General features: G+C 46.3%; 1 protein-coding gene across 1 annotated transcript in view; it reads left to right on the forward strand.

Annotated features, from left to right (window-relative positions):
* The window catches only part of LOC124803458, a 794,587-nt gene that overhangs the window by 481,583 nt on the left and 300,732 nt on the right, over positions 1–12,272 (forward strand). Inside the window, exon 2 of the mRNA XM_047264647.1 lies at positions 4,976–5,184. Within this exon, the coding sequence (XP_047120603.1) occupies positions 4,976–5,184 (209 nt within the window). The remainder of the gene's footprint in view (positions 1–4,975; positions 5,185–12,272) is intronic.

Consider the following 12,272-nt stretch of genomic DNA (forward strand, 5'->3'; position numbering starts at 1 on the left):
ACACACACACACACACACACACACACACACACACACACACACACACATTCAGAATAAATCAACACTGGCTTCTAATGGGTGCTGACTTTGTCAGAAACATCTCCATTATCGTTAGCTGTCAGACTGCTAAACGCCAAGTCAGCATGTCGAGAGCCGCCCCTTCGTCCGTCCCTGGAGAGTTTGCCGCGCAACCTCAGCCAGCATTCGCGCCTCAGACGGCGCAGCGCGGCTCTCTCCTGAGGCCCAAATCTAATAAAGGCGGCGCACCGGCAGATCTCTGGCTCCCTTACCGCGTCACGACTTATTGTGTCCGCAGGAATCCTAATTAATTCTAATGCGAGCCGGAAAAAGAAGAGAAAAAAAAAAGGAGCGAGCGCGCTGGCGGGGTTTACCCTGTGGGATCCAGAGGATTCCGCAGTCGCTTTAAAGGAGCAGGGAGGGTGGGGACAGTGGGGCGCGTCACCGGGGATCAGCAAAACAAAGAGATGTTGACTCGCCACACGCCTGGGGGCCACTCCCGTTGTCTGACGCGGCCTCCCACCACACAGTACCACCCCCTGCAGACTTTTAAGGCTGCTGGCTTGCACAGTGTCACGTGGAAAGTGAGAGCTTCAAAGGCAGTTAGTGGATCTTAAACCACGAGTACCGATAAATAAAGCAGGAAGTCAGGGAATAACGAAATACAGACTAACGAGAGACCTGAGTGGAGGGAGTAAGTAGTGTTCATGAGAAAAGATGAAGGTTAGGCAATAGATACCCATAGAAGACTACATTGTTAGTTAGCACATACTCCCAACAAATAACAATGGACAGTTCGAAGTAAAATATTCCGGTATTTTCCTCAACTGTTTTACGATAAGTGTCAACAGAGTCTATTAACAGCAACAGAGCACAAATTGTGCCTCGGTTTCGCCATTTTCTATTTTAAACAACCTGCGTGTAGGGTTACAAACCTATTTTATAGAGTTAAAATTTCAAATATGGTTCCATGTTTTCTGTTATGTTACGAATCCGAGCCAGGATCTGTAACTGTTAAACATATTTAGTGACATGCTAGCTTGTCAAAAAGTTTACTTGTGGAGGAACATGGCTGTAGTACTGTTATAAGGTTTATAAATTAAACTGCAGCCAGCAGCATGTATTGTTTATAAAAGTTTAACTTAGACTATTACCAGCTTTGGAGTTATTACAAATACATCATCGATCGTTGTCACAGCTTTTTCTCCTTCCCTGCCAGGACTTCATTTTATTTTCGTTCTGGCATGGTGCTCTACGACAAAATCGTCTTGTATAGCCTTATGCATTATAAAGTAAACACATTGTTGCACTTGCTCTATGTATGTGTCGTTTAATTCCCTGTAAACAGCTTAAACTCACACCACTTTATGTTTTACAGTAGTACACAATTTCATTCATATATATTTCCGTCTGTAATTCTTTCATGTTTTCTTTTCTTACATTTATGCTATTCTTTCAGTCTTTATGTCTCCCCTCTGCTTTCTTTCTTTCTTATTTTTGCAATTTTTTTTCAATGTTTTTTTTTTCCATCCCTTTCTCTTGCTATGTTCTTTTAACCTTCTCTCTGTAATCGCTTCTTTGTTTGCATGTTCGTTAGTTTCTTTCCCTCTTTCTTTCTTATTTCATTCTTTCTTTAGTATCTCCATTTCTTTCTTCCTCCTTTATCTCATTCTTATTCTATTTACTGTCTTCCGCCCTCATTATTTTTCTAGCTTCCTTTTCTCTCATTCTTTCACGTTTTACGGGTATCTTAAATTGTTTTCTGATTTATTCTTCCTTTTTATTTCTCTGTAGCTTTCTTAATTAATTTTGGCCATCTTCCCCTACTTCTTTCTTCCTCTGTTGGTATTTCCTCACTCTGTAGTCACAGTGGGTCCTTCCTTCTCTCTTTCCTTCTCGAATTATTTTCATGTTCACTCAGTTTTAGTTTCTGTCCTCATTCTTCTTCTTTGTACAATTTTGGTCCCCTCCTCTCTTTTTTTATTTCTCTGTGTTTCACTCCTCCTTTCTTTCAAGCCTTCTTACACACTAATTCATTTCCATCTTCTTCTACCTTCCATTTTTCTTAATAGTGTTCTGTGGTGTACTGTAGCAACCAGATTACTTCAGGAGAAGGTCGAGCAGATACTGCTACACGTACATATTTTATTAATAATTTATTAAAGCTCGAGTAGGTTAACTATTTAACATTCTCAGAAATTATGTTGTACACTGATAACATTTGATTGAAACATGAAATGTAACTGGAGTTGCAAGTATAGACAATCATCGGCTGTACAATGGAGTGATGACAGTAAAAATTTGTACCAGACTGAGACTCAAACCCGGATTTCCCAGTTATCGCCAGCAGTCACCTTACCGTTTGTTTATCCAAGCATGACTCAGAGCCATATCCAAACTTCCAGTTGTTGTCAACCTTGTGTCTGCAACCTGTACTCATATGCAAACCTGTACACGTATGCATGTCTGAACGAACATTGCATCGTAATCGTGTGATTGAGACTGTCGCTGACCTTACAACATTTGCATTTTGTTCATTGCAAATTAACCATTTCTCATCCACAAAGTGCAATATTTCCTATAGAGGTATACAGAGTGGAGAATAACTGTCGTATTCGCTCTCAGCTGGATCTGTGCCATGACAATAATGTTGTCTAAGATTAAAAGTCTTTGTTGATCCATGACTGATAAAGGTCTGCGGATGGTCAGATATTGAACAAAGAATAATCGCCAAACAGCCATATGTTTTCAGAAGTTATTTTGTTTAGACGACTAGTTTCGGCATGTCATTAATGTCATCTTCAGACTCCTATGCACTACATGTGTAGACAGTCAGATATATCGCTATTTTCAGAGCTGAAGCCATCAACATTTGGATTCCACGAGACCGATTTTGGAGTGTTTACTTCGTGACTTGACAGTTAATCCCAGCTCACGGAATCCTGGCACTGACGGCTCCAGTCATGCGAGTATCGATTTATCGGATTATACATGGAGTACATAGGTGCCTAAAGAGGGCATTAATCTGATTCCGAAACTGGTCATCTAAATAAAATAACTTCTGAAACCATACCGCTCTTTGGCGATAATTCCTTGGTTCAGATTAAAAGTAGTATCTGCTTACATACTCTGTGTGATCAAAAGTATTCGGACACCTGGCTGAAAATGACAAGTTCCTGGCGCCCTCCATCGGTAATTCTGGAATTCAATATGGTGTTGACCCACCCTTAGCCTTGATGATAGTTTCCACTCTCGTAGGCATACGTTGAATCAGGTGCTGGAAGGTTTCTTGGGGAATGGCAGCCCATTCTTCACGGAGGGCTGCGCTGAGGAGAGGTATCCATGCCGGTCGGTAAGACTTGGCATGAAGTCGGCGTTCCAAAACATCCCAAAGGTGTGCTATAGGATTCTGGTCAGGACTGTGTGCAGATCAGTCCATTATACGGATATTATTGTCATGTAACCATTCTGGCACAGGCCATGCATTATGAACGGGTGCTTGATCGTGGTGAAAGATACAATGACTTTTCTCGAGTTGCTCTTCAACAGTGCGAAGCAAGATGGTGCTTTAAACGTCAATGTAGCTTTGTGATGTGATTGTGCCACGGAAAACAACAAGGTGTGCAAGCCCCCTCGATGGAAAACACAACCACACCATAACGCCACCAACTCCGAATTTTACTGTTGCCACTACACAGGCTGGCAGATGACGTCCACTGGGCATTCGCCTTACCCACACCCTGCCATTTGATCGTCACATCGTGTACCGTGGTTCGTCACTCCACGCAACGTTTATCCACTGTTCAGTCGTCCAATGTTTACACTCCTTACACCAAGCGAGGCGTAGTTCGGCATTTACCGGCGTAATGTGTGGTTTCTGAGCAGTATCTCGTCCATGAAATACAAGTTTTCTCACCTCCCGTCTGTCATAGTACTTGCAGTGGATCCTGATGCAGTTTTGAATTCCTATGTGATGGTCTGGATAGATGTCAGCCTATTACACATGACGACCCCCTTCAACTGTGGGGCGGTCTCTGTCAGTCAACAGACGAGGTCGGCCTGTACGCTTTTTTGCTGTACGTGTCCCTTCACATTTCCACTTCACTATCACATCGGAAACCGTGGATCTAGGGAGGTTTAGGAGTGTGGAAATTTTGCATACAGACGTATGACACAAGTAACACCCAACCATCTGACCACGTTCGAAGTCCGTGAGTTCCGCGGAGCGCCCCATCCTGTACTCTGACGATGTCTAATGACTACTGAGTCCGCTGATATGGAGTACCTGGCAGTAGGTGGCAGCACAGTGAAACTAATATGAAAAACGTATGTTTTTGAGGGCGTCCGGATACTTTTGATCACATAATGTAGAAATTGGAGTATTAGATAGAGACTTTGCTGAGTGGCATTGATCTCGGACATAAATATATTTCTGACAGCGGCAGTGTAAAGGAACAAAATAGTTCAAATGGCTCTGAATACTATGGGACTTAACTTCTGACGTTATCAGTTCCGTACAACTTAGAACTACTTAAACCTAACTAAACTAAGGACATCACACACATCCATGCCCGAGGCAGGATTCGAATCTGCGACCGTAGCGATCGTGCGATACCAGAGTGTAGCGCCTAGAACCGCTCGGTCACCCAGGCCGGCCTGTAAGGGAACACTTGGGGGCGTGCATGCGCCGACGTCTCTGATTCGTTGCTGAGTCCGACGGCGACTCTTTACTTGTTGTGCCGTTGTGTTCTACCAACTTTTGCGCGGGACCCCGTTCTGTGGCCGACGAGACGCGCTCTTGCTTCCCTCGCTACTTTGAAAATTCCTCCATTTCCCCTCTCTTCAGTTGTTTTGGTGCCCTCCTGCACGAGCACTTGCCTCTGGTGGTGGGTGCTCCCCCTCGGTAGCAGTGTTTTTCTCCCGTTCGCACAGTGAGGCCGCTGTGGTGGTGTTGCAGGGGTGGCGTGCCTGAAGGACGTGCGCCTGCGTGTGGAGCCGGCGGCCGTGCAGCGCGGGAAGCCCGCCTCGCTGCTCTGCGAGTACGACCTGGAGGGCGCGCCGCTCTACTCCGTCAAGTGGTACCGCGGCCAGCTCGAGTTCTACCGCTACTCGCCCAGCGAGACGCCCGTCTGCAAGATCTTCCCCTTCCCCGGCATCGACGTCGACGTGAGTCTTCAGCACGCATACGCACTATCGCCTCTTTACTTTCTAGGCTACGGCCCATTGAAATTGCTACACCAAGAAGAAATGCAGGTGATAAACGGGTATTCATTGCACAAATACACTCCTGGAAATGGAAAAAAGAACACATTGACACCGGTGTGTCAGACCCACCATATTTGCTCTGGACACTGCGAGAGGGCTGTACAAGCAATGATCACACGCACGGCACAGCGGACACACCAGGAACCGCGGTGTTGGCCGTCGAATGGCGCTAGCTGCGCAACATTTGTGCACCGCCGCCGTCAGTGTCAGCCAGTTTGCCGCGGCATACGGAGCTCCATCGCAGTCTTTAACACTGGTAGCATGCCGCGACAGCGTGGACGTGAACCGTATGTGCAGTTGACGGACTTTGAGCGAGGGCGTATAGTGGGCATGCGGGAGGCCGGGTGGACGTACCGCCGAATTGCTCAACACGTGGGGCGTGAGGTCTCCACAGTACATCGATGTTGTCGCCAGTGGTCGGCGGAAGGTGCACGTGCCCGTCGACCTGGGACCGGACCGCAGCGACGCACGGATGCACGCCAAGACCGTAGGATCCTACGCAGTCCCGTAGGGGACCGCACCGCCACTTCCCAGCAAATTAGGGACACTGCTGCTCCTGGGGTATCGGCGAGGACCATTCGCAACCGTCTCCATGAAGCTGGACTACGGTCCCGCACACCGTTAGGCCGTCTTCGGCTCACGCCCCAACATCGTGCAGCCCGCCTCCAGTGGTGTCGCGACAGGCGTGAATGGAGGGACGAATGGAGACGTGTCGTCTTCAGCGATGAGAGTCGCTTCTGCCTTGGTGCCAATGATGGTCGTATGCGTGTTTGGCGCCGTGCAGGTGAGCGCCACAATCAGGACTGCATACGACCGAGGCACACAGGGCCAACACCCAGCATCATGGTGTGGGGAGCTATCTCCTACACTGGCCGTACACCACTGGTGATCGTCGAGGGGACACTGAATAGTGCACGGTACATCCAAACCGTCATCGAACCCATCGTTCTACCATTCCTAGACCGGCAAGGGAACTTGCTGTTCCAACAGGACAATGCACGTCCGCATGTATCCCGTGCCACCCAACGTGCTCTAGAAGGTGTAAGTCAACTACCCTGGCCAGCAAGATCTCCGGATCTGTCCCCCATCGAGCATGTTTGGGACTGGATGAAGCGTCGTCTCACGCGGTCTGCACGTCCAGCACGAACACTGGTCCAACTGAGGCGCCAGGTGGAAATGGCATGACAAGCCGTTCCACAGGACTACATCCAGCATCTCTACGATCGTCTCCATGGGAGAATAGCAGCCTGCATTGCTGCGAAAGGTGGATATACACTGTACTAGTGCCGACATTGTGCATGCTCTGTTGCCTGTGTCTATGTGCCTGTGGTTCTGTCAGTGTGATCATGTGATGTATCTGACCCCAGGAATGTGTCAATAAAGTTTCCCCTTCCTGGGACAATGAATTCACGGTGTTCTTATTTCAGTTTCCAGGAGTGTATATTATAATAGAACTAATATGTGATTACATTTTCACGCAGTTTGGGTGCATAGATCCTGAGAAATCAGTACCCAGAACAACCACCTCTTGCCGTAATAACGGCGTTGATGCGCTTGAGAATTGAGTCAAACAGAGCTTGGATTGCGTGTACAGGTACAGCTGCCCATACAGCTTCAACACAATACCACAATTCATCAAGAATAGTGACTGGCGTATTGTGACGAGCCAGTTGCTTGGCCACCATTGACTAGACATATTCAGTTGGTGAGAGATATGGAGAATGTGCTGGCCAGGGCAGCAGTCGTACATTTTCTGTTTCCAGAAAGGCCCGTACAGGACCTGCAACATGCGGTCGTGCATTATCCTGCTGAAATGTAGGGTTTCGCAGGGAACGAATGAAGGGTAGAACCAAGGATCGTAACACATCTGAAATGTAATGTCCACTGTTCAAAGTAGCGTCAGTGCGAACAAGAGGTGACCGAGACGTGTAACCATCGACACCTCATAGCATTACGCCTGGTGATACGCCAGTATGGCGATGACGAATACACGCTTCCAATCTGCGTTCACCGCGATGTCGCCAAACACAGATGCGACCATTGTGATGCTGTACACAGAACCTGGATTCATCCGAAGAAATAACGTATTGCCATTCGTGCAGCCAGGTTCGTCGTTGAGTACACCATCGCAGGCGCTCCTCTCTGTGATGCAGGGCCAAGGGTAACCGCAGCCATGGTCTCCGAGCTGATAATCCATGCTGCTGCAAACGTCGTCGATCTGTTCGTGCAGATGGTTGTTGTCTTTCAAACGTCCCCATCTGTTGACTCAGGGATCGAGACGTGGCAGCACGATCCGTTACAGCCTTGCGGATAATATGCCTGCCATCTCGGCTGCTAGTAATACGAGGCCGTTGGGATCCACCGCGGCGTTCCGTAGTACCCTCCTGATCCCACCGATTCCATATTCTGCTAACAGTCATTGGATCCCGACCAACTCGAGCAGCAATTTCTCGATACGATAAACCGTAATCGCGATAGGCTAAAATCCGACCTTCATCAAAGTCGGGAACGTGATGGTACGCATTTCTCCTCCTTACACGAGGCATCACGACAATGTTTCACCAGGCATAGCTGGTCAACTGCTGTTTGTGTATGAGAAATCGGTTGTAAAATTTCCTCATGTCAGCACGTTGTAGGTTTTGCCACCGGTGCCAAACGTGTGTGAATGCTCTGAAAAGGTAATGATGTGCATATCGCAGCATCGTATTGCTGACGGCTAAATTTCACGTCTGTAGCACGTCATCTTGGTGGTGTAGCAGTTTTAATGGCCAGTAGTGTAGTTTTGGCTACCAGTCTCTCCAAATGACTAGAACACAGCGTGAACATTAATGAAACCGACAAACTACAGAGACGGACATGTGTTGGGAAATGGAGGAAATGGAAGAACAAAAGGTTCTATCAACGAGTGTACGGAAATGGCGCTGACCAATGGAATTTCCTCTGACTACGTCCCGAATGTTCCTTGTCTGTTTCAGGCTGCGTGATTGGTGCAGCGTAAGCAGCAGAATGATCCGGTATCCATGACTGGAATAATAAAACTAAACTCCTCCGGAACAGGCAACAATCGGCCCAACGGTACCGACCGGCCGCCGTGTCATCCTGAGTCTATAGGCGTCACTGGATGCGGATATGGAGGGGAATGTGCTGGGCACAGCGCTCTCCCGGCCGTATGTCAGTTTCCGAGATGGGAGCCGCTACTTCTCAGTCAAGTAGTTCCTCACTTTGCCTCACAAGGGTTGAGTGCGCTCCGCTTGCCCACAGAGCTCGGCAGACTGGGTGCCCAGCCATCCAAGCGCTACCCCAGCCAGACAGCGCTTAACTTCGGTGATCTGGCGGGAACCGGTGTTACCATTGCGGAAAGGCCGTTGGCGTGTCTAGAATAGGACTTGATATTTTTATAAAGTATAGGAAATCCGATTCATCGATATTTATAAGAAACATTAGCGGCTTTCGATATGTCGTAAAAAGTATCGATATAGCGACGGGAAAGATATCGAAGTAGAGGCCTATAAAAATATCGGCTGCAGATTGTAAATAAACTGCCGGTCTTAGAGCTGTATATTTAAGTACTGATTTTTTTTTAATGATGTACTCTATTCACGAACAAGCTAGCAGCCACCTTAGCTCAAGTAGATCATGAATAGAGACGATGCTCGTTCACGCTTGGCGATAACCACTTTGTTAACAATGGTAGCTGCTTGTAAGTGACACAACAAGATGTGTCCGACTGGTACGCCCTTCTAGTTTGACACTCATAGAATTTTTCCGGAACACTTCTTGTCGACTTCTCTGTTTTTTCACTTCTGCAAACGCCAGCGACGTACCTGTCGTAGTGTCAAAATTGGGTGCTGAAGTTAAACGGTGCAGTATTTGTTGGTATCGCTGAGTGCTGATTGCGTCAGCATTTTCCCTCACACTCTGCGCCCACCACAAAGGCCAGTCTTGACATTTAGATTTTTGTTCATCATTTTCAACAACTGTTTTTGAAGGATAGTGATGTGAAGGAATAGATTTTTTTCCTTATGCGGCTGGTGTGCTATTTGTTCACATTGGAAATCCTGTTATTCCACTCACACCGTCCCTACTTAGTGGAGTCGGCCTTGTTTTTCGTGCCACCTGTTCGTGCTTAACTTAATCAAGAGAAATACAGGACGTGATGAAAGCTCATAAAGAAGTAAGACTCCTACACACAATGAAAGTAAAATTATGTTCTACTGCTCTTTCAAAAGATCTATTTCAAATACCTACCAAGAATTGCAAAAAAACGAAAAAGAAAATAAAAATAACAGCGTTCGGTACTCTCATTTCGATATCGATGTATCGGTGAAAAGATATCGCCATATGTCGATATATTCTGGAAAATACATCGATATATCGACATTTTATTAATGGCCCTAGTCGGGAACAAACCGATATAGAGTTTGTCTACGGCCAAGAAGATGGAAACGGTCGAGAGGCACAACCCAGTCCTTGATATCTGGTGTACGTGCAGTCCATCGCCTCCCAGCACGTTGTCTGTCTGGAAGGTCCCTCATTCACACGAACGCTCAAAAAGGGCTTGAAATGTTGTGTGATGTGGTTGTTGTGGGTGAGGGTACTTGTTTTAGTATAGCCGTGCTGCCTCTTGACCGTTTCCGTATACAAACCCCCTCCCGGCTTGTTCGCGGCATAAATAACGGACCACTGTGCTGCTTACGGTATGCTGTGTCAACCACACTGCGTGCATTACGCAAGGAACACACGGAACGGGAACCTTCATTCCTCAACCCCATCTACTGCGGCAACGATGCATTTCTGAACACGTGTTCATAGGTCCCTTTTTGTTCTCCATTCCCAGACAGGAATCCGTCTCAGCAGTTTGTAGGGTTTGTTAATGTTCACCCTGAAGAAATAATTGGCATTAGACTCTGTAAACAAAGATTTCTTTTAGTTTTGTATCATGTAGCATCGTGAGATATAGAAGACATCAAAGTTAAGCGGAGTTTAAACTTGGCATTTAAGAAATTGTTCATGCAGGAGAATCGTATAAACATAAGGCGTTGTTTGACCATCACACAGACTCTCGTCAGGACGACAAAACAATAACCATCTGTGGTGTCGAGAAACAACTGAAGGAGTAGAAAGAAAATAAGTCGCCAGTTCCTGAGGGAATTCAAGTTTGATTTTAGAAAGAGTACTTTACAGCATTACATCTTTACTTAACTTCATTTATCGCGAATCTCTCGCCTAGCGCAAAGACCTAAGCGACTAGGAGCAGGTGCAGGTGACTTCTACATACGTGAAATAGAAAAAAAGGAACCCGCAAAATTACAGAGTCCAGGATCCTTTAACATATCCTCAGTCTCAATATAATTGATTTCCTTGATACGGAAAGCTTCTGTTCACAAATCAGAACGGCTTTGGAAAGTACCGCTAGCTTGAGGCTGATACCACATTTTAGGATTTCCGTAAAGCATTTTAAAAGGTGCCACACTCCCGACTGTTAACGAAGGTACAAGCATACGGAATAGTTTTCCAGCTATGTGAATTACTCGAGGATTTCTTGAGTGAAAGAACCCAGTATGTTGTCCTCTACAGCAAGTGTTCATCAGAGACGAGAGTATCGTCAGGACAGCCCCAAAGGAGTGTGATAGGACCGTTGGTATATCCTGTACACACAAATGACCTGGCAGACAGCGTAAACATCTGTCTGCCGCTGTTTTTTGATCTTGCTGTGGAGTATAGGAAGGTGACGTGGTACAGTGACTGTAGGAGGATACAATATGCCTTAGACAAAATTTCTAGTTGATGTTATGAATAGCACTAACTCTAAATGTAGCAAAATGTAGGTTAATGGAGACGAGTGGGAAAAACAAACCCATAATGTTCGACTACAGCAGTAGTAGTGTGCCGCTCGACGTTGTCACATCGATTAAGTACCTAGATGGAACCTTGCAATGGAATGAGAATGTAAGGTTTGCAGTAGCGAAGGCGAGTGGTCGACCCCTGTTTCTTGGGAGAAATTTAGGAAAGAGTGGGTCATCTGTGAAGGAGACTGCATATAGGACTCTAGTGCAACCTACTGCTAAGTACTGTTACCGACTTCGGGATCTGCACCAGGTCGGATTAAAGGAAGACATCGAAGCAATTCAGAGGCGGATTTCTGGATTTGTTGCCGGTGGTTTCGAACAACACGTAAGTATTATGGAGACGCTTCGGGAACTCAAATGGGATCCACTGGAGAGAAGGCGGCGTTCTTTTCCAGGAGCACTACTAAAAAAATTTAGAGAACTGTCATTTGAGGCTAATTGAAGAACGATTCTACGGTCGTCAACACATATTTTGCTTAAGGACAATGAAGATAACATTGGTCTAGCCGATGCAGTTGTACAATCTCAAAAATTTGCTTTACGTTTCACGATTTCATGCTAAAAACAGTTTTGTTTGTACAGTGCAACTGAACCATTGTACACCTGAAATTAAAAGTGTCTTTAAACATGAGCTACATTGCTTTTGCTCTATCAGGCACAGCAATAAGCAGCGCAAGTGTTACCGGCAACACAGAGGTGTACATAACGTGTACATATCACATAGCATCAGCAGTACTGCCTAGTCCATTGTGTGATAATCATGTCATTTCCCTACAGCAATGTGTTTTCAGTCTCGGCCAGTATATTTCCAGTCGTTCGTATGCACGTTTTGTAGACGGATTTCGTGTGAAATCTAAATATGCCGGATTGACAGACAATTCAGCAGTAACGACATTAATCATCCTTATCCGGGAATGCAGATCAGTTAGACACGAAGAAGGCGGGAAATGGGTCTAGCTGACGCGAGAGACGTGAAGCTGCTTTTGCCTTCAAAAGTTTTACGAGGCTAACCATCGACGTGCGTATCATGTTCGTAGTGTGTATGAACTGAAGATGTCACAAAAGGTAAAGAGTGTAGCGTACTGCACTCTGTTCCGGTCATTTGTGGACATCCAAGGAATCGCGGATCTCAAATGGTTC

Source organism: Schistocerca piceifrons, chromosome 6, assembly GCF_021461385.2.
Source record: "Schistocerca piceifrons isolate TAMUIC-IGC-003096 chromosome 6, iqSchPice1.1, whole genome shotgun sequence".
NCBI lineage: Eukaryota > Metazoa > Arthropoda > Insecta > Orthoptera > Acrididae > Schistocerca > Schistocerca piceifrons.